This window comes from Natator depressus, chromosome 1, assembly GCF_965152275.1.
Source record: "Natator depressus isolate rNatDep1 chromosome 1, rNatDep2.hap1, whole genome shotgun sequence".
In the NCBI taxonomy this organism is placed as follows: Eukaryota; Metazoa; Chordata; order Testudines; family Cheloniidae; genus Natator; species Natator depressus.
The window spans coordinates 38,444,719-38,467,065 of record NC_134234.1 but is presented as its reverse complement, the minus strand read 5'-3'; the positions used below and the strand labels follow the sequence as shown (position 1 = coordinate 38,467,065).

General features: G+C 41.0%; 1 protein-coding gene across 4 annotated transcripts in view; it reads right to left on the bottom strand.

Moving 5' to 3' along the window:
• Window positions 1-295: 295 nt before the first annotated feature.
• ZC3H12C (zinc finger CCCH-type containing 12C) overlaps window positions 296-22,347 on the bottom strand; it is a 70,544-nt gene continuing 48,492 nt past the window's right edge. For 3 of the 4 annotated variants that reach the window (XM_074957732.1, XM_074957741.1, XM_074957724.1), the window contains 2 exons: window positions 20,771-20,877; window positions 14,910-18,029 (listed from right to left, as the gene is read on the bottom strand). In XM_074957732.1, coding sequence (XP_074813833.1) covers window positions 16,630-18,029; window positions 20,771-20,877 — 1,507 coding nt within the window. In that variant the 3' untranslated portion in view covers window positions 14,910-16,629. Of the gene's footprint in view, window positions 436-14,909; window positions 18,030-20,770; window positions 20,878-22,347 lie in introns of those variants that run through there. The other variant, XM_074957750.1, reaches the window with a different exon arrangement.

Here is a 22,347-nt window from a genome sequence, read left to right as displayed (position 1 = left end):
ATTTGCTTGTTCCTCCACCATTCACGGTATATTTCAAAGAGAGATGAAAACCGAGATATCCCGTGTTTACAATTCATTTAAATGCTAGGATGTTCTTTTGATCTCTGAACTATTAGAATACAGCATAGACAGGGACTGTCGATTACATTGTGGACCCTACTCATACATATGTAAATACACAAACATTATCCCTCCACATGTCTTTTGAGGGTTATTTATTTTGCAGGATGTTTAACCCTTTCTGGCCATGCATCAAAACCTCCCATTTGAGAGAGCAGGGCTCTTCTCTGAGCTCTCTGATGCAAGGCTCCACGGCCTTAAAGACTCCTGTGCCACACTCTGCTTCTTGAGACTTCATGATCCTCAGCAGGCTAGGAAGTCATTTCATTCTCTGCCTCCCCAGTCTAGCTCCTGGGGGACTTCCCGGCCAAGCACCTACAGGAAAAAGGACAGAGACAAGGGGTTTAAATGGCGACACCCTTCGTCTTCCCATTGGTCTGCCCAGCCTGGCCCTTTGGAAGCCTCAGAAGCCAGAAGCAGGCATGTTGAGGGTGTGCCCGAGGACGGTGCCCCAGTCACTTCCCAGGATCCACCCTCTTGCTCTTCTCAACTGCCTGCACCCCTTCCCGTTGGCCTGGTCGCGGCGGATCTCAGACCAATGGGTGCTACACCCTGCAGTTCTTCCTGGATCACTGCCTGTGTTTGCTGCTGATACAATCAGGCAAAGGTGGCCCCTCTGGCGATCATGACTAAGTCACAGGTATTTTTAGTAAAAGTCATGGACAGGTCATGGGCAGTAAACAAAAATTAAAGGCTCATGACCTGTCCATGACTTGTACTATATACCCCCTGACTAAAACTTGGGCAGGGGACCGTGGGTGCTCTGGGAGGTTCAGTCCAGGGGTGCTGCGGGAGGTGGCCTGGGACTGTGCTGGTGCTGGGGGGGTGCGGAGGGTGGGCCATGGCATGTAGCCTGGGACCCCTACTGGTGTCGGGGCAGGGGTTTGGCAGGGGCTCCCTACCTGGCTCTGTGTGTCCCTGCAGCTCCTAGGTGGCGGAGGGGCCTGGGGGCTCCATGCGCAGCTCCGGCCACTAGCGCCGGCTGCACAGCTCCCATTGGCCAGGAACTGCCGCCAATGGGATCTGTTGGGACAGGGCCTGTGGGCACGGGCAGCATGCGGAGCCCCCTGGCCCCTCCGCCTAGCAGCTGCAGGGCCATGCCAGTGGGAGCTAGGGAGTCCCCCCCCCCCCGAGGTAAATGCCTCCAACCCCTTGCCCCTAACCCTGAGCCCCCTCTCACACAACCAAACTGCTGCTGCTGGCCTGGCTCAGGCAGCCCCTGGGCCAGCACTGGCCGCTGCAGAAGTCACGGAAAGACTTGCAGCCTTAATCATGACCACCCATTTGACAAGGGCGCAAGCCTCTTCGGTAGCTTTCCTGGCTCAAGTGCCTATCCAGGACATCTGTAGGGCTGCTATCTGGTCGTCCATCCACATGTTCACGTCCCATTATGTGCTTACCCAGCAAGCCCAGGCCAATGCTGGCTTTGGTAGAGCAGTGCTGCAAGCTGAGACCATAACCTCCAAGCCCACCTCCATAGATACTGCTCGTGAGTCACCCAGAAAGGAATAGACATGAGCAAGCGCTCAAAGAAGAAAAAACGGTTACCTACCTTTCATAGCTGTTGTTCTGTGAGATGCGTTGCTCATGTCTGTTCCATGACCTGCCCTCCTGCCCCTCTGTCGGAGGGAACTGAGAGGGTGTAGAGTGGGTGGTCCTAATGTGCCAGCGTATGGGCGTGGCACTCCAGAGGGCACCATATTTGACCCTACAGATACCGTAAGGCAGAAATCTCCAACTGTGCACATGGGCACACACACCCAGAATGGAATGGACACGAGCCACACGTCTCGAAGAACAACAGTTCTGAAAAGGCAGGTAACTGGTTTTTTTTTTTCTTTCCATGCCTCACAGGAGATGGTCGGTCGGTCCTCTCTTCAGACCGTCCAGAGAAATTTTCCATTCTGCTCTGTATCCATTTTACTTCCGCCCACATTCCAAACTTTGCTAGAAGTGCTCGTGTGCTAGATTCATAGATGGAAGCAGCAGTTCCCAACAAGCTGTTTACTGTTTGAAAAAACACTGAGAGTAAAAAAACCCAAACAGAAAGCTTTTATGCAAATAGGGTTTGCTGAATGCAACTGCAAAGTGCAGTTAAATGTATTATCTGCTGTTGGGCTGTTTTAGCTGAAGTATGCTGTCTGTTGTCAGTATTTATTAACTCCAAGGAAGATACAGTGCAATACATTCCAAAAGCTCGCCTTATAAAAGCGTCCTGAGTGATTTGATTTGAAAGTAGTAATAAACAACTAAGACTTTGTGCCCTTTTGTTACTGCTGATGTGGCTTCCAGCTTCAGAAACAAAGGGATTGCCAGACTGGCTCATCTAGTCCAGTACCCGGTCACTGACAGCAGCTTAGTACCAGATGCTCCAGCACGTTTGGGAAACCCTGCAGTGGGGATGGAATAACCTGCTCCTAGGCAATTTCTTCCTAGCCTTCAAGAGTTAGAGTTTGCCTTAAGCCCTGAAGCACAAGTATTTTAGATCCTTTCCAGGATGAGGTGGGTGAAATCCTGATCCCACTGAAATCAATCGTTTTGCTATTGACAGGATTTCATCCTTGGATTTTTTTTTTTAAGTTATGCACTCTTATAGCAAATTAGTAATTAAATGCTTTGGAAGGACCTGTTCAAACCTCATTGCAAGGGAATTTCATAGTGCAAGAAGATGGGGAAATGCTCTACCACAATGAAGTAGAGCCCACAGGGCGCTCAAGCATAAGTCTGCCAACTCCTAAATCAGCAAGGTTTGGTCCTTAAGGTACAAAGCCACTATCTTTGTATAGAGTGTTCATCTAGTCACTTTCACCCTATCAGTATTGACCTTCCATTGTCTTCCCTTTAACTGGGTTCTAAAAGTGAGAGTCCATTCTAAGGTCCACTGAAATTAATGGGAGACTTTCCACTGACTTCAATGGATGCTGGATCAGGCCCCCTGCCCCCCACCATAGATATCACTGTGACCACAATCAGAATCATAGGTGCCAACTCCCTGGGTGCTCTGGGCCTCAAGCACTCACCAGCCACAGTTTGGGCTGGCCACCGATGAGCTGTTTGGTGGGGCCCTGGGGCTGGCAGGAGGTGCTCAGGGAAGGGGGAGTGGAGAAGAGCTAGCGGTAGGAGGGCAGGGGGGTGGGGAGGAGTGAGGCACGGGAAGGGGGTATGGGGAGGGAAGAGGTAGAGTGAGGGCAGAGCAGGGGTGGAACAACCATCGGGGAAAAAGGAAAGTCGGCGTCTTTGCTCAGAATCACCACAATCTAATCTGGATACAAACAATGGCAATTTGTGGCTAGCCAAGACTCTACAGGTAGTAATAGAAAAAGCTAGGGCCGAGGCAGCCCAGCGGCTTTCATGTGACTAGTTCAATAATTTCAGAGCTCAGCCAACCCCGTACTTTCCTTTAAATGTGAACGAGAATAGCATAACCCTACACATTTTTCAATTTCTCTGATTAAGTGACTGAAGTACTGTCACTGTCTTGTACTGCTTCATTCCACAATTTATGAGTGCTGGTCAATTGCAGAAAGAAAGCCTCTAAGTGTTCCAGCCCCTCTCCTCGGGATCGCTAAGAAAACACATGCGAGCCATTCGCAGGGTGGTGGTGTTCAAGTAAATTAGTTTTTAAATGTCAAAAGAGTAAGGGGAAGAGAAAATGAGTCAGCTTTGATTAAAAGCCTGATACAGGTTGAGAACACAGCAAGAAGCCAATTTCCTTGTACCACATGACACACTAAGGGGTTGACTTTTTTTTGTTTGGCAAAATCTAAAAATGCAACAAAAGTAAATCAGTAGCAGCTTTGACACGTACTGTGTATGTCTCTGTTAACAATTGAGAGTTAATTAAATCACAGTATTAAATGCAGCAGCTAACAGAACCCATTTTCCTATGTAAAGGGCCTCCACGTTAGCTGGGCAGCTTTTCAATCACAGTATGGTAACAGTACAACGTAAAGAGGCACTTATTGTGACCACAGTTTCATCCAAAGTTGCTGCAGAACAGGACCCTCACTCACATTGCAAACTTATATAACTGCTGGCAGCAGATCCTCCTTCTGGTTATTTCCCCCGCCATTTCCGTCCAGTTAAAACTCAGTTTCAGACACCTAGTCAGGGAGGGACTTGAGCCCCAAGTCTATTGTAGCGACATGCTCCAGGTTTTATCCTTAACGCCACCTGGGATCCACAGGTAGATTTGATTTTGACAAATAGGGAGGAAATAGTTGAGAATTTGAAAGTGGAAGGCAGCTTGGGTGAAAGTGATCATGAACTAGCATCAGGATTCTAAGGAACGGCAGGAGGGAAAACTGCACAATAAAGATAATAGATTTCAAGAAGGCAGACTTCAGCAAACTCAGGGCGTGGGTAGGTAAGATCTCCTGGGAAGCAAGTCTAAGGGGAAAAACAGTTCAAGAGAGTTGGCAGTTTTTTTAGAGAGACTTAATTAAAGGTACAAGAGCAAACTATTCTACTGCACAGGCTAGCTAGGAAGTATGGCAAGAGACCACCCTGGCTTCACCCAGAGAACTTCAATGATCTGAACCTCAAAAACGAGTCATCCAAGAAGTGGAAGTTTAGGTCAAATTACAAAGGATAGATATAAACAAAAGACTCATATTGTCCAATGACACTGTTTCCTTACTGAGGGTCAAGAAAGCAAAAACAAGCACACGTAGGGTGAGGATGAGGAATGAAGTACACCTCACCCGGGCCATGCTGGAGTTTCAAGTGACCTACTGCCATGGGGGGAACAGCAAGATGCCTGTATTTGAGGATCAAGTGGCTCAGGTGATTGAGCATGGGATATGGAGCCATTCAAATTCTGTCCTGATTGGCAGTGCCTGAAGGTTGTGATCAGCTGTTGGCAGTTTGTTGAGTGATCCAAAATGAGGGGATGGTGTCAGTCCAGTTCCTAGTGGGAAGATGGCCACATCCCAATTGGCAGCACAAACAGAAAGGCCATGAGCAGTGACCAAATTACCTTCTCATCCAGAAGAGGCTGGCCCCTGGAACTAAGAGGCAGGAATGCTGGCAGGAGAGCATGAGGGAAAGCCGCATGGCTGTTCCCTTATTGATGATTGCAAGGGCTGTGAAGCTGGTGCCTTTCATGAATCCACAGGAGGCAATAGGGTCAGTCTAGTTTTAACCCACCACCCCTGTTCCCTATCCTGATATGAGGCTGTTCACGGAAGGGTACGTCTGCCTTGTGACTTACACACAACTTTGGGGGGCTGGGCCTGAGGTTCCTCAATGTGCTCTGCATTGTGTGCCAGTGAGTGTTCACCTCAGACCAGGCCCACTCAGACAAACCACCAGGAACAACGTTTTATTCTGTAAGGAAACCCAGAACAGGATTAGAGTCCAGCTGCCTCCTCTCTGCTTGCCTCATGCTCCCAGCTTCAGTCAGTGCTAAAAGGGCAGAGGGTACTTCCCAACAGGAACCCAAGTTCTCCCACCATGCAGCAGGTTGTAGTCCACATCACTTTGTTGCAACACCTGGATAAGTTAAAACTAGGTATTTTGTCTGTTTCATTTTTATAAAAGTATCATCCGGTGTATTAACAATACTGAACATTGTAGTTTCTATTCTGCCATCTTCAAAAGTGGTTTGGATTTCTTTTGCAGAGACTCTGCAACTTTCCCCTCACCCCCCTTTCCATCAGTACACGTAGCAAAACTCTTAAAATATAAAGATGCTTTCTCCCCTATGTAACACTATGATTCATCCACTTAGCTGGTGCTCTTTCCCCTAATTTCAAGAACTCTTGCTGCTCTAACAGCTTGACAATTACTTTGCAATGAGCCTTCCCAAAGTTGCGTTCACACCAACATGCTCGATCTTTAAATAGGCTCTTTTGAAATCTGAAAAAGCTCAGATGGTTGTGTGCATGCCGATTGAGAATGATCATATTAACTAGAAGGGCCCAATTACTTTCATAATCAAAATGCAATGAACCAAGACTACTCTACAGTGCTTAACGTTCCCTTCAGCTGTGATAGATCAAAGCCGTTGGCCAGTCTGCAGGGACTTAAAACCATAAACCTCAGCTTGTCCATCAGTGTTTTACTATCCAGGTACTTCCAAACTGTTACTCTTGAGCTGATTATAGTAGCTCAATTTCTTATCCTATTAGCAGTGTGTCACAGTGATGAAGGATGTGATTGCAGTGGGGTAAAGGGTTCATTTTGCCTTGGGCACTGCTGGCAGTGTTGCCTAGTGGATAGAACACTGACAAGGAATGGGTTGCATTCCTGGCTCTGCTACTAGCCTGCTGGTGGGATCTTTGGCAAGTCCCTTCACCACTCTGTGCCTCAGTTTCTCTATCTGTGAAACAGGGATGATGTTACTGACCTTTTTTTCCAAACAAAACCAAATGCAGTGGGCCAATTTAAGAAAGGGAGAACAACAAGTGTCTGGCCACCAGCTGTAGCTCTAAAATCACTTATGGGGAGGGAATAACTGATTGTCCATGGCACTCCAGGTGCTCCACTTTCGTTAGTCAAACAAGATGGACAGTTCAGAGGCCTATGTGGGTGACCTCAAAGAACCTAGAAGATTGCAGACAGTCCTTAGAAGCCAAATCATATTCAACCAATGTCTGAAGGTAGTGGTAGCTCAAAGATAGGAATCAAAAAAGTCAAAGAGACCAGCTTGGAGCCAATCTAATATGCAATGACATCTCAGATGTATTAAAGTTACCAATTAAAAAAACACACAGCTTTATTCTATGGCTTAAGTTAAGCAACATTCCTTGGACTTATTTATAGTGTTTCTGAAATGGTCCAATGTAACAGACCTGTCCCCTTTGAAGTCAGCAAGTAAATGCTGCCCTGTTCTAGTTACTGACAGATCGCCTGCACGGAACAGCTATAAATGGGTTTATGAAATGTTACAAGTCACTAGTTGATGTTTGTGATGTGTTAGATACAGGGCATCTGCAGTAATTTTTTCAACCTTTTTGAAATATCTGTATCCGTGCTAATGAAAGTGCCATAATAGACTGATATGCTAGGCTATAAAGATCTATAGAATGTGCTAAAGTACAAATGTACATGATAAACAGCAGTAAGTTCCTGTAGCTATTTCAGTCTTAAATACTAACTCTAAGTATTGCCTAATTACTTATGGGCTGGAATGCCCTAAATCCCAACTTTAATAGCACAACTAGTCGATAGTGGAATTAATTATAGTCCAATTCATAGAGCGTTCCAGGATTGGTCAAGGGTATCCTAAGCCATAGGGACATCAGTCCAGGTATTAATCAGCAGAATATGGATCACATGTAATGCTGGGTCGAGTGGAAGAGGCAAGGGTAGGGTAGCATGTAGGAGAATGGAGAGATCTCGTGCACAGAAAATAAATCCGTAAAAGGAGACGGGTAGTTCAGCAGGAAGGAAAACGCAAAGAGAGCTCTGGAAAGTCAGTTCTGCCACAGCCAGGGTTACCAGATGATGGGGTCCCTATTTAGGAAACTTTTCAGTGTGCTGGTTAAAAGGGTGGTGTAAAGGAGAGAACTTACCTGTTAATGGGATCTTGGCCTCTGGGCTCAACCCAAGTACAGTATTTGTTTAATATCCTATATGTGTAGATGAGTGGTTAAATTTAGCTCTTAACCACATCAGTACAACCTACTGCTTGCACCCACGTACTTAAGAGGAGATTTTGGCTCTATGTCCTCCACTTGCACAGAACTAAAGTACTTTCTACCTATATATTATGATGTACATTTTTGCTTCTGGGTTGCATTTTTCTCTCCTTTGTTTGAGCAAGACTTAGTGAAAGGTCCTTCAACCCTTAAAACTTATTTAGGCTTAAACCCACCTATATATGGCTAAATACAGTAGATGCTATAAAAAGTTAGTTATTTTTAAATAATTTCTCTCAGTGTTGTAGTTATATGATGGCAGTAATTCATACATTAAATGTAACACACTTGCTCTTTTAATTGCATATGTTCTGAGGAATATCATTTCTTCCCTTTGAAAGTACAATCCACAAATAGTTTGTTAGTTATCCGGTGATTGGAAAATGGAAAACATGGTGCCCATTTTAATTACGAGTAGGTGAAAGAATCAGGAGGATACTAGTTACTGCAGGAACTAGACAACATTGCAGTAATTTAATGATGCTTTCGATACAATCACACATTACAGTCTCATAAGCAAAGTAGGGAAATATGGTCTACATGAAGTTATTATAAGGTGTATGCAAACCTGTTTGAAAAAACACACTCAAAGAGCAGTTACCAATGTCTCACTGTCAAACCAGCAGTATGTATCTAGTGGGGGGTCCGCCTGGAGTCTGTCCTGACTCTGGTACTATTCAGTATTTTAATTAATGACTTGAATAATGGAGTACAGAGCATGCTTATATAGTCTGTGGATAACACCGAGCCAGGTCTAGGAAGACAGGATTAGAATTCAATAGGTCCTTGACAAATTGGAGAATTGGGTTGAAGCCAAGATGAAGAGGAAATTCAGTAAAAACAAGTGCAAAGTATTACACTTAGGAAGGAAAAATGAAATGCACAAATACAAAATGGGGAAATAACTGGCTAGGCAGTAATATACTGCAGAGGAAGGCCTGGGGATGAGAACAGATCACACACTGAATACAAGTCAGCAATGGGATGAGATTGCGAAAAAGGTAAATATCACTCTGGGCTGTATTAAGTGTATGTAAGTGTCATATGTAAGACACAGGAGTAACGGTCCTATTCTAATCAGCACTGGTGGACAAACTGGAAAGAGTTCAGAGGACAGCAACAAAAAAAATGACAAAAGGTTTAGAAAACCTGCCTACAGAGAGAATTGGCTCTCAGTAGGAGGTGCCCGTTTTAAGGAAAGATGGTTTTGATTTGGTAGTTATAGAGTGGGATTTCCCAAAACACTTTAGCAACATGCAAGACAAGCAAACTTGGGGTCTGCCCTACACCTCATGATATTGTGGCTGCCTCGCTTTCAGTGTGACTCTGGCACACCTGAGGTATTGATGTGTGAACACGGAGCATCTTAAGGAGAAAGTTCATAGTCAACACAGTTAAATCTCTCATGAAGACAAATCTTACACGTCTTGGACCACAACTTTCAGTGAAAGTCAAAGTCATTTAAATGCTCTTGGAAATTGCACTTTGTATCTGCAGAAAGGGCCAAATCCTGCTCCCACTGAAGCTGACGGGACTTCACTACACTTTTTACAATCCTGGAAGGCCCTTTTCTCATCCACTAACTTTTAAAAAAAAAAATATATATATAAATGACTTATTGATTGTGGCATACAGAGTTATACACAGTACTGCATTTATGTTACACATGTATCTGTGGCCACAAAAAACATTTACAGATGATCATGTAAAAGACTATCATAGTGCAGCTGGATAACAGGTAAAGTTAAGGTCTGACATTTCTTTAAATTTGCAACTTTTTCTTTTAGACCAGTTTTGAGGATGTAATATTTACTAGCCCTACTCCATAGCATGGGCCTGGCACAAACAGAACTGGTTAACACACAAAAATGATAGAAGGACTGGAGGTTAGTACACATGATGAGAGGAAGGTAATCTAGAAAAAATGCAAGGAGACATAATTATGCATGACAACACTATAATGAAAGTAATGATCAGTCAGTGTCAGAAGATGGCAAGTTAAGTAGCAATGGGTTGAAGCAAAGAAGAGCTTAGATTAGAGAGAAAAATTTTCTGGAGCAATTGGGCAGTGAAACAGCCTATCAGTAAAAGATAATGAAAGCAGACTATTTTATAGTACTGTGCCAAAAGCACCACATTTGAGCATGAGTTTGATAAGTGCTTTGTGCTCAAGTTAGTAGCATTTTATGGAAGCAAGTTTCATAGCACTTGCTCTTCCCCTGCTAGGAAAGGGATAGACATTGGACAAAGCATATGAGAAATGAGCTTTGTGAGCAGCACTCTCAGAGACGCATTGCTGTAGTCTTGTCAGACTTCCTTGTTAGTGGGAAACTTGTATTTTCAATCCACTGCCTCTTTAGAAGCCCTGTAATGATGCAATGTCACTGAACAGCCAATGAAATGACAAGGATGTATGTAATATCACAGCAGGGGCTCACAGCTGGGCAAAACTTTAGTCTTAGGCCTGGAATTTATCAGCACTCAAAACCTGATAGCAGTATAGGATAGTTTCCGCAGTGGAGTGCTATTTACATTGTCATTCTTGTCACCCACCCTTGTCTGGTCAGTAGTTGTTGAGCCAGCTCCAGGGATCCAGGTTTTTGAGAGCTCTTTCCAAAGACTGGTAGTTTGTGCTGTCCTTGACTTAGAGTTATTTGTTACCACACAATCCTTTTTGGTACAAACTACCAGGATTATGCAATTAAAAAAAACAGATTAATGGCAGTATTTGAAAGAAGTCAAGATCTGTTCATACAGAGTCTCTAATACAAATTCTGCTGCTAAATTACTGACAATCCTATTTAACTGCATGGATTTTCTGTATTAGGGAAATTAAAACTATATGCCATGGGGATAAGAGTTAAATCAATGAAACAGAAATGACCTCTAAGAATGATTTGACAGTCCACGAACCTATTATGCATCTAAAATGCGTTGTTTAGCTGTACTGAATTTTATTAGCTGTACCAAGCTCAAGGAAGAAGTTTTTATTGTGTGGTTATGAATGACCCTTATAAATTTCATTCCTAGCTTTTGTGTTGCTCTAGCAAGGTTGTCTTTATGAAACAAAAAACAATCCAATCGTGAGAAAAAAGGTATCTTTATTTTTTCTCTAATATAAGAATTCATGTACATGCTTTGCAATGGTTTTTCTTAAGGTCTAAAATACTGCTAACAGATGTGAACAGTCACATCACAGAAGTAGTACACAACAGCCAGTGAAGGGGGAGAGTAAAGTGTATCAGGTGGTCCAAACTGTTCTCTGGCACTCTTTTTCTGCCAGAGGGGACATCAATACAAGGGGTGTGTGTGCGTGTGTGTGTGTACAAAACAGACCATGACTCATGCCGCTAGGTCTGCATTTTTGTATTTTGTTGGTGAATTTTTTTTTTTAAATATCAGTCTCATTAAGAATCCCACTCAATTTTTTAAAAAATGTGAAATTATACTTCGTCTGAGTAAAAAGTTGCCTTACAAAATGAAAAATAGATTATGTGGTTGAAAATAGATTATGTGGTGTGAAGAAGAATCTGGACAAATTGTTAGCTGGAAATATCTGTCTGCATTTTAATCATTAGAACATGCGCAGTGCTGGACAAATTCTCTGCTGGTGTTAGTACCGTTTCACCCATTTATAAAAGCAGAGAACTTGATCCTACACGTTAAAATGTTCACCAGGTTCCAGTCTAAAATATACTCAGGCCCCAATCTTACAAACACTTATGCCCATGCCTAGCTGTAAACCTGGGAGTAGTCCCATTGAAGTGAATGAGATTACCCATGTGCTTAAGATTAGACATATGCATACATTTTTGCAGGATTGGGGTCTCAAATTATTACAAAGACTAAATGAGGAATGAAAAAATATCTCTTGGGAACAAAGGCCAAGCTTTTCACACTTTAAAGAGGGCATAACAATTTTAACTTAGATCATTAACACATAGATACAGTAGAATACAATTAAAAAAACCTGTGAACACTAAGAATTGAAATTCAGAGACAGCAAAACTATGTAGAGCATTCTACAGTTACTAACTGAATTCACTATAATTTGGTAGTAACCTTTATACCCTGCTACTGTGTATTTTATATACAAAAAATAAAGGTTTGTAATGCACTGCAAAAAAGTACATACAGGAGTAAGTTTCACATGTGCACAGATTGCCCAGAGATATACATGATTAGATCATCAGAACACCAGTTGCTGATTAAGTCTTAGGATGAGCATAAGTGAAACTTTTCCCACAGACATGAACGTAACGTCTAGATATAAGCGTAGTTGTCTAGAAAAGTTTTAGTTAGAACAGTTATTTAAAATGGATTACTATAGAATTATTTACATATTCAAGCTAAACAATGTCTACATGTATTTTATATAATTCAAATAAAATTCTTAAACTATACTATGGCTTCCATTTTTTCTAATTTACAAAATACATAAAATGGGAGATCCAACATTTAAAAAACCCTAACTCTTTAAAACAAAACATGGCCATTAAGGACATCTTTGTTTTAATCAATAATTTGCTTTGTTTTGATATTTTTCTTCTAGTAATATGGTATTCCACCTCATCTTAATAATGCAAGTAATAAATTAACAATAATAACTTACTTACATTGTAAATAAAAAAAACAACATCTAAACTATATTTTATTTTTAAAAATGGTCTCTTAACTGCACAGTATTATACCTGTCTGATAGCGATGTTAAGTCAATTGGGTATTTTTTTAAACATTCTGATATTATTGCAGCTGTGGGTCAGTATGTCAGTCCTAATACACCAAAAACATCTTGCTCAAGTCTTCACCTGACAAATGTTCTAGTAATTGTTTACTGTGGCAATAGTGGTGCCTAGATTTGAAAACCTTCACATCCACCATCCCAGCCAAGAATGCTTCTCCGTAAGTCTGTCACTTTCCTAAGGTAAAGGCTGCAGGGTTTTAGGTTTGGATGAAATAAGATACGCTGGTTTTCATCCACATCTTTATTTTTAGATGATATTCTCCTCCTACCCCTAAGGCCAAATTCCCCTCTTCTCTTTGTATATCCACTTACACCTTCCAAGAAGGGCCAAAAACACAGCAACAATTCACCTTCCTGACCTTCAAGTGTGAGCGCTGCCTGCAGTCACCCTAAACCCGAACAATATTTTATTTGGCTGAATGTGAAACTTTCAGCTCTGCCATCAGAATTGCTAGGGTTTAGTTTGGTTTTTAATTTAGACATACTGGAAAAGAAGTTACCTGCAAAGACAAGATCTTACCTCAGGAGAATAGTAGTTGGTGGTAACTGAGATTTAAAGATAAAAGGAAGAATTTTTTTAAAATCCTACACAGTGGGAACAGTGGTTAAGACTGGCTTTGATATAAAATATGGGCCAAACTCAGTCTTGGTGTTATTTCACTTAAGTTAAAACACTAGGGGGAAAAGAATTGCCCATGCACATTTAACTCATTAAAAAAGGTATCTTTGAGATGTGTTTAAAAAGCTAATATTGACAATCTAGCTAGATAAATAAAAGTTGTGAGTGGATGTATTATGGAAATATGTGTACCATATAAAATATGGTACATCTATAAAAGCAGAGTGTTGTATTTTTAAAATACATAAGTTATGGTAAATGTATCAAAATAATTCTCCTAAAAATACTGCAGACAAAGTAAAACGTTCCCCTCTCTTCAATGGTGGTGTAAGGCTTTGCTTGGAATACTTTATCCATAAATGAAAGCCATATTACTCAAACAGAGCAAAGGCAAGTAGTCAATAGCCCAATTTGACTTCTTAAATATATATAAATCACACCTTATTTTACAGTTATACTATTTGCATCAATGCATTTAACATAAATCAAATGTAAAGTTTCACCAGTATTATCACTGTCCTATACATACTGGTGTGTCATCTCTCTAAATATCTAGAGTGAACTCTTCCAGGATGACGAGCTCATGGAAGGTATTGCTCATTTGCTTTTATTACCCACAAGGAGAGAAATACCAACGGGCAATATTTTGTCAGCAGTAAATTTCCTTCGCACAGTATAACAAAGCTTGAATTTAACTAGCATATCACTCCACAATATTAAAAGCTGCCAAATAACTCCTGTTCTTACATTTTGTAAAGCAATTATAGCGCTTTAGGACAAAGCACAATTTGACATGGTGTAAGAATGCTTCTAGCAATCAACTTGCTTTAAAATGATTCAATACTGTATTAAATATACAAGGAAGCATCCAATGCTGATAGCTCTTATCTGCAGCATACAGTGCCATGTTACTCCTCTCACCATTTTAATAATGTGGCCAAGACCAATGATTTAATATTATACGTCAAATTGCTACATATATTAGGAGACATTCTGACTGAAAAAATAAAAAAAATGAAATGTATCTATTACAGACACATCTCTTCAAATGCTTAAAGGAATTCAGCTTTTGGTAGAAGTTAATTCAGACATACAAATATAAATGTAGAAATGCATTGAAGACAAAACACTAGTATAATCATTATTAAAACGGATGCACCTACACTATGGTGTACTACTTAAAAGTGTAATTTGATTTAAAAAAATCTTAGTGTACAACTAAGACAAGACTCACTGTTTATAACCTCAGTGTTAGCTCTTTACTAGCCTCTACATTAAAACATGTTCTACAGATAGTGACCAACAAAACCAAGGGGAAAAATACTGTCACAGGTGAACAGGTTCTCCCCCTAAACAACTCAGGATAGCTTATGTACAGCACCACCTGTACTGAGTTACAAGGGACACATGAATGCAGATCCCACCTCAAAAAATCAACAGTAAAAGCTGTAGAGAAGAACACTTCCTGAATTAAGTTTGCTGAACATGGTTCAGATTATTGAATACGTCTATAAGCTCAATGCTTTTTAGAAGCATTTACTGTATACCCTAATCCTACTTCTTGCAACACACAGTGTCACACAAGTAGTGAAAATGTTTTCCTATTCAAAAGGTGCTTGGACATTATTTTCAGGCAGCATTTTACCTTTATTTCAGTAAGTTCACACTAGGTATGTTTTAGAAGAAAGAAAATGCCAATAGCTTTTTTAAAAACAAAATTATAAAAATATAAAATTGAGACACTTCTCTAAATAAATTACTGTATTTTTATTTGTCTAACTCTATTCTAGATTAAAATCTATTGTTTTAAATAAGGGATAAAATGTTGCCCAAAATTCTAATTATAGTTACACATTTGTGTTTTAACTAGATCTACAAATCAAAATAGTTCTCAGTTAAAAAGATACAATTTGTATCAACAGTATAGGTACTTTCTGGTTCTTCGGGGCCTTACTTTAAATTGCAGCAAGTGTATCAAAATAATCGTCAATTATATTGTAAACCAGTGAACTAACACTGAACAATGTTACTCTCTATGGAATCCTAAAACTATACGCAACTGACTACATCATGTAAATACAGCCCTCTGTCAATGATCGCAAACCTTGTATAAAAAAAGTTTGAAGCAATAGTAAAACCCATGACTTAAAACCAGAAATATCCCTTACTAATACTAGAACAGACTATTTTAATCTGTTTCTACAGCTATACTATTTGTGGCAAGAATTAGGCCTCCATAATACAACAGGCCAAAAAACTAACTTCTGGAACATATACAGTATCTTACAAAAAGGTTTAAGTTATCATTTTCAGCTACAATACCATTACCATAGTGCAGTTAATAAATGTTGCATATCCTCAACACACACAACCTTCTCAGGCCAGCCTTGATAAATAGCAAGAAAATTGAACAGTATCTTAAATACAAAACTTGCATTGAGAATACTTAGATTCTTTTAAAAAACAGGTAAATATTTTATGAAAAAGCATATTTTATCCAGTATACCTGTGCACAAATACAAATAATAAAAAAAGAGAGATGCATATAAAACAATTTCATGGAATCCTAAACTTTCAGTTCCATTTCTACTGACCAGAAGCACACAACAGCTGGATAAGAACGTATCTGAACTGAAACATTCATGGCCTGGTTTTAGGCCGTTCTGAGCAGCTGCAGCTTTTACTGGGTTCAAAGGGAGTTGCATATGCTCAGCATCTTTGCAAATCAGACCACCAGGCTTTGCCTTATCCGAAAAGTAATGGAAATGAGTTCCTTTACTTTTGATTGCATCTGCTCTTACTAAACCAACTGAATCAAATCATTAAAAACTATTCTTAAAAGAGCAATGAAAAGTGCCATACTGTAAATTACTAATATATCGTTACCCATTTCAACTTTAACTGGTAACTTAATATTTTATTTAAAAAATAAAGTCAGTGCCATAGTAAATCTTTGTTTTCTATAAATAAATGATTATAGCACAAAGAAGCCCACAAAATAAATAAATAATAAATTAATTGCTGTTAAAAGTTCAAATTAAGCTTGGCTTGAAAATGGTTTGCCAGGTCTATTAAAATTCTTTCAACTTTCTGCAGATTCTTTTAATGCCTTGCAGCTGAAGGACATACATCCAGTAAGTTAACAAAACATGTAACAAAAAGATAGAAAGTGCTGCATATAAACCCCTGATGCACCAAAGATTATTACTGGAGACCACAGAGAACATATACACACATATATTAAACTTAGACTGGAAAGATTTCAGTCATGAACATAGCTTAAAACCATTTAAAAATTTCAAGTTAGAACGTAAAACAAACCTGTTACTTCCAATGCATGGGGCTAAACATACAGATTCCATGATACTGTATTTTCACATAAATGGATTACTATATAACCTCCTTGCTGAGAAGGAGATCACATCTGCTATTGTAGCAAACCTCCCTCAGCATTAGAGCTGAACTGAAAACTACTAGACACCACAAAGATGCATCATCATCTTTCAATAACCTAGCTGGGATTTTTCCACTAAAATGGCTGCAGCAAGTTGCTGAGCATCTGTCATGTGAGGATTCCTTTTCATAACAATTCTCACAAGATCAGGAGGGAAGATGTTGCATAAGTTTATATAAACCTTCTCCCGTGTGTCCTGATACCTTGGAGGGTCTTGAGGGATTCCACAGTAAGGTATGCACCAAGTCTGGTCTTGCTGCTCAGGTAAACTTTGGAAGGCAAACTGCTCGTAACATGGCTGAGTGGGGTTACTAGGCAAGGAGTAAGTCTGACGATAGCCATATGCATCAATCCCATAACTCTGCCTATCCCAACTTCCAAGCCCATCTTGGCTGGAATAAGGCTTTCTTTGTCTTAACGGAGAATTATCATATAAACGTGAATCTGAAACGCTATCTATTCTTGTGGATACAAGTGCCCTCCCCAGATGCATGGTCTTTGAATGTTGCAAACTTTGAAGAGCAGAGTAATCATTAGGGCAACTAGAACGAGCACCAACTGTAGGATGCTGTAGATGTACAGACATGTATGGAGTAGGAGGTTTGTGATGATGCTTTGGTTCTTCATGACTGTAACTTTGCACTCTTGTTAAAGGATCATGGTAACTCTGCAGGAAGGGCTGTGAATTAAGGCGGCTATGTGGGTGCACGTGTTGGCACTTTAAGTTCTCTTCTAATTGTGGGTCAGGTGAACTCATGTAAGACCGATCATTGTAACCCACATAGGAATCGCTACTACCACAGCTCATACTACCTTCACTGCTACAATCAGAAGCTACAGAGCTAATCCTATAATCTGTGTCTAAGGAGAAACGCCTTTCAGGACTGCGTGGACCAGAGATACTTAGATTTGAATAAGCGTTCAGCATAGAGTAGTAGCCTACGTCCACAGGAGACTCACATTTTGGGTACTGGTCATAAGGCATTGGCGTCCCATGATTTTTGGTTGCCATCATCATTGGAGGATATTGTCCCTGTGGTCTTTGATCCTGAGGTGGGAAATGAACCCCGGATGGAAGGCCGTTGCTTAAAGGTGCAGTACTTTGGGGTTTTACAACTGAAGAATTCGGTATACTAACTAAAGAAGGAACAGACCTGGTTTCCAATTTATTTTTGGTGGGAAGCTTTTCCTCTAAGTCTTGGTAGACTTGAGTCCTTATACTAGGATCTGATTGCCTCTTTGGAGCAGCACGTTTGAGATCAGAAGTGCCATCAATCTTAGTGCTACAAGGAACACTGTTGCTTTTTACCAGTCCTCCTCCTTCACTTGCAGCTTTGGCAGCTGTGCTTCTAGACATGGCTCGAAGTTCATCAGCTACAGACCGCTGAGGTTGATTTCCTCTTTCTGGGTGGTAGTATTTGCATTTGTGTCCATAGGTACATTTCTTTCCTATTAAAAGTCATACAATTTGGAGGTAAAAAAGAAAAAATTATTTAGCTATTTGAATTGGAAGCTCTCATTTTTTTTAAATTTGTGAGTGAACTGAAATGATTTTTAAACTGTCTGTGTGTGTGTGTGTGTGTGTGTGTGTGTGTGTGTTTCCGAAGTGAGGCTTTGAAACCGACTTTCTTGCTCTGTGGAAAAGGTTGTGGTAATGTTCAAGAAGGTAAAGGACCTATATAGCACTAGCTTGAGACAGTGCAAGCAGACTGCCAGTGTATCTCAGTTCTGTCCTGAAACATCCCTTTTACGCTCCCACTTTCTAATCCTCTGCTCTCCTAAACTGAGGATTATGTGGAGTCCAATCTTGCTTTCATCTGAGATCTATGGTTTTGAACTCCACCTTTCTTATCCCTCCAAAATGTAATTTTCTGCCTATTTCTAAGTAATATGCACAACCTTTACATTTTAAATTAATTTAATCTAAAGGAAAAGTCTTCCATGAAGTATCACCAATGAGCTGAACTAAACATTATGCATGTGTAATAATCAGTCTTCATGCATATAGACCTCATGGTTGTCAGTGTGATCAAATCAGTAACCCCTGGCACCAGAAGCATAAGCTGCTAATATTTGAGCTGAAGGAGTCATTTTTTAGCATGTAGGAGGATGTTCTTGAAGTGGGATTTTTTTTAATTCCCCATCCCCATGTGTGCCTCAGTTTCCCCTATAAGTTGCATGGCTACCCAGTGGGTGGGGAGAGGGGAGGAGAATGGGGGACGACACACACAACGACACTAAGTTTGCTCTCAGGGAAGGCTAAGAGACATTGGTATCTCTTGTGTTTCACCTCCCTGTCTGGGTGGAATGAAGAGAGTCATTAAAGAACTTGCTGAAACCAACCTAGATCAACAAGGGGTCTAGAGAAAATGATGTAACACTCTCAGCAGCAAAGGTGAGTAGAGACCCCAGTTCAAGAAAAAAGGACAGGAAGAAGTGAGGTGGAAGATAAGCATGAGCTCTGGAAGAAGTTTGGGAGCTCTCACTTGGGAACTAATTGAGGAGGTTGGACAGACACACACAGCCTGAAAACGGAGTTCACTACAGCTTGGCTGGGGCTCTGGGCTGCCCTAAGGATTTTCTGTGCTGTGTTTCAGTTGACTAGTAAATCTTACTGTTTTGAAAACACTGCTTGAGTGTCCCTGTAAATGCTTGGTGAGGTGTTTTAATCCCCGAAGAGCATACAAGTTTCTGACATCAGTCTATCTCAGTTGGGCACACTGAGCAAAGCACATGGTGTGAAGGAGGAGTGCTGAAGTCCAGAGTTTCAGCCTAAGGAGGTGGTGAGGCTGTATGGCCTACCTTGAAAGAAGAGTGAGACCCCTGGGGGGTCGGGCCCATCAAAGGGGTTCCTCCAAAGACTATTCTAAAGTTGGGGGCATAGCACCAATCCTGTGGATCCGCAACAGTGGGGTCATAATCACAGCCAAAAAGCTAATGTATTACATATTTCCACATTATACTAACTTGTCCTGAGTGTCTGAAGGCCAAGGAAGTTCAAGTTCCATCTGGGATATCACTTTATAATGCACTGTGGCCATACACATTGACATTATGGTTCCCCAAATCAGATTAAAATCTCTTCTGCACCTTAGATGACCATGTCTACCTTGTCTTGCAGAAAGAGTACGTAATATACTGGCTTAGTCAATGTGAACATATCTCCTTTTAGTGGCTGGGCCCCAGTAACTAACAGCCTGGTACTTATTGATGGCGAATGAGGTTATTTCTTTAGTTTAAGTGGTAGATACAAACACTAACACATTCTTTTCCAAGTTTCAGAGTAGCAGCCGTGTTAATCTGTATCCGCAAAAAGAAAAGGAGTACTTGTGGCACCTTAGAGACTAACAAATTTATTACAGCATAAGCTTTCGTGAACTACAGCTCACTTCATTGGATCTTTTCCAACTGATAAATGAATAAGATGTCAGCAGAAATCTTGGCTCCACTGAAATCCATGCTAAAACTCTCATTGACTTCAACAGAGTCAGGATTTCAGTCATTGTCAATATAAGATAGCTCTGTAAAAAAGTCTTACTTTTATTGGCACAGCTATAAAGAAAGGAAGCAGTTTGCCCTTTATACCTAACCTATGTGATACAGCATGGCCAGAGGGCCGCAGGAGTGTGTTAGAAGGGAGCCTTATTCCCTGTAGAGGGAAGAAAGTTTGCTATAAATTAATTAAAGCACCTGAAGCAGTCACATGATAAAAACCTCCCTGCTTCAATCAGACAAGAGGAGGAGTTGAAGCAGAGTGGATTGGTGTTGGAGCAAAGAGCAGTTTGGAGGGAAGCAGTGGAGAGTTTGGAGAAGTGCTGCGATGGGCTAAGACCACCAAGACCCTAGGTAGGTAAAGGGACACCTGGTTTGTGCAGAGGGAGGGCAGGAAGCCCCACAAGCTGAAGGGCAGGAGAGGGAAGTAGCCCAGGGGAAGGAACCGCTAGTTCTAGTGGTTTACCACTATCCCTAGGGCCCCTGGGCTGGGACCCGGAGTAGAGGGCGGGCCCGGGTCCCTCCCTCTCCACTCCCCTCCTCTAGGACACTAGTGGGGCAGTTAATACCCCAGTTCAGGGGCAAGAAACGGTGCCCTAAACCCCCTCACCCCCCAGAAGAGAAAGCGTGAGACCCATCATAGTAGTGCTGGCAATTTGCCACATGATACAATAAATCATGCATTTAAATCAAGTTACCATATGGACATGGTTGCTTCTTATGTTCCGGTACAATAGGTTTCTTCCTTAGAAAATTGTCAAGGCTTGGGCCATGACGGCCAAGAGGATCATCAGGAGGCATGAACCTATAACATACAACAAAAGCATAAAAGAACTGACCACCACATTTCATTTTCATGTTCCTGTTGCAACTAATTATAGCTGTGGACTACCTGTTACAATTTATCTGTCATACATTATGTCAGCTTTATTCTAAAGTAGTAAACATTTTCCAGGAAAAAGTTTAACAAAGAAAACCCACATTTTGCAACCAAGAGGAAGTTGTCAAATCAGGACTATTCAACAAATGATTTAGCTCCAAAGTGTAGTTTCGAAAGACTGCTTCTGCACTACAACATCTGCTTGTCAGGGAAAAAAAAATCCCACAATATACTTCCTGGCTGTCCTGCAAGTTGTTTTACAATCTGCAGAACTATGCAGAATATCACGGTGCTGCCCTATAGACAGAACTACAGGCCAAAATTTTTAAAACTGAGTGCCTACATCAATATTTAAGCACATAACAGAACTGGCCTGATTGTTCGAGGTGCTGAGCAACCCCTACACTTCCGCTGGGGTCAACAGGAGCTGTAGGGGATATGCATATTTTAAATTTATGCCACGTCTATTTAGGTGGCTAAGGGGAGTTATTCCAGAAGAGATTGTCCTGATTAACTCAAAGTGGCACCTTTATTCTGGAAAAAGAGTCTCCACTCATGGAGTTAATCAGTTAACCTATTTTAAATTCACACCCTACCTTGTTCAGGATTAACCTTCATGTGCTGAAATGCCCTAATTTAAAAATTAAAGGGTTAAAATTTTTGTCTTAAACATAAGAAAGGCCATACTGGGTCAGACCAAAGGTCCATCTAGCCCATTATCCTGCATTCCGACAGTGGCCAATGCCAGATGCCCCAGAGGGAATGAACAGAACAGGTAATCATCAAGTGATCCATCCCCTGTTGCCCATTCCCAGCTTCTGGCAAACAGAGACCAGGGATACCATCCCTGCCCATCCTGGGTAATAGCCACTCATGGATATATCCTCCATGAATTCATCTAGTTCTTTTTTGAACTCTGTTATAGTCTTGGCCTTCACAACATCCTCTGGCAAGGAGTTCCACAGGTTGACTGTGCGTTGTGCAAAGAAATACTTCCTTTTGTTTGTTTTAAACCTGCTGCCTATTAATTTTGTTTGGTGGCCCTAGTTCTTATGTTAAGAGGGAGTAAACAACAGTTCCTTATTTACTTTCTCCACACCAGTCATGATTTTATAGACTTCAATCATAATCCCCCTTAGTCGTCTCTTTTCCAAGATGGAAAGTCCCAATCTTCTTAATCTCTCCTCATATGAAAGCTGTTCCATACCTCTAATCATTTTTGTTGTCTTTTTCTGAACCTTATCCAATTCCAATATATCTTTTTTGAGATGGAGCGACCACATCTGCACACAGTATTCAAGATGTGGGCGTACCATAGATTTATATAGAAGCAATAGGATATTTTTTGTCTTATTATGTATCCCTTTTTTAATGATCCCCAACATTGTTAGCTTT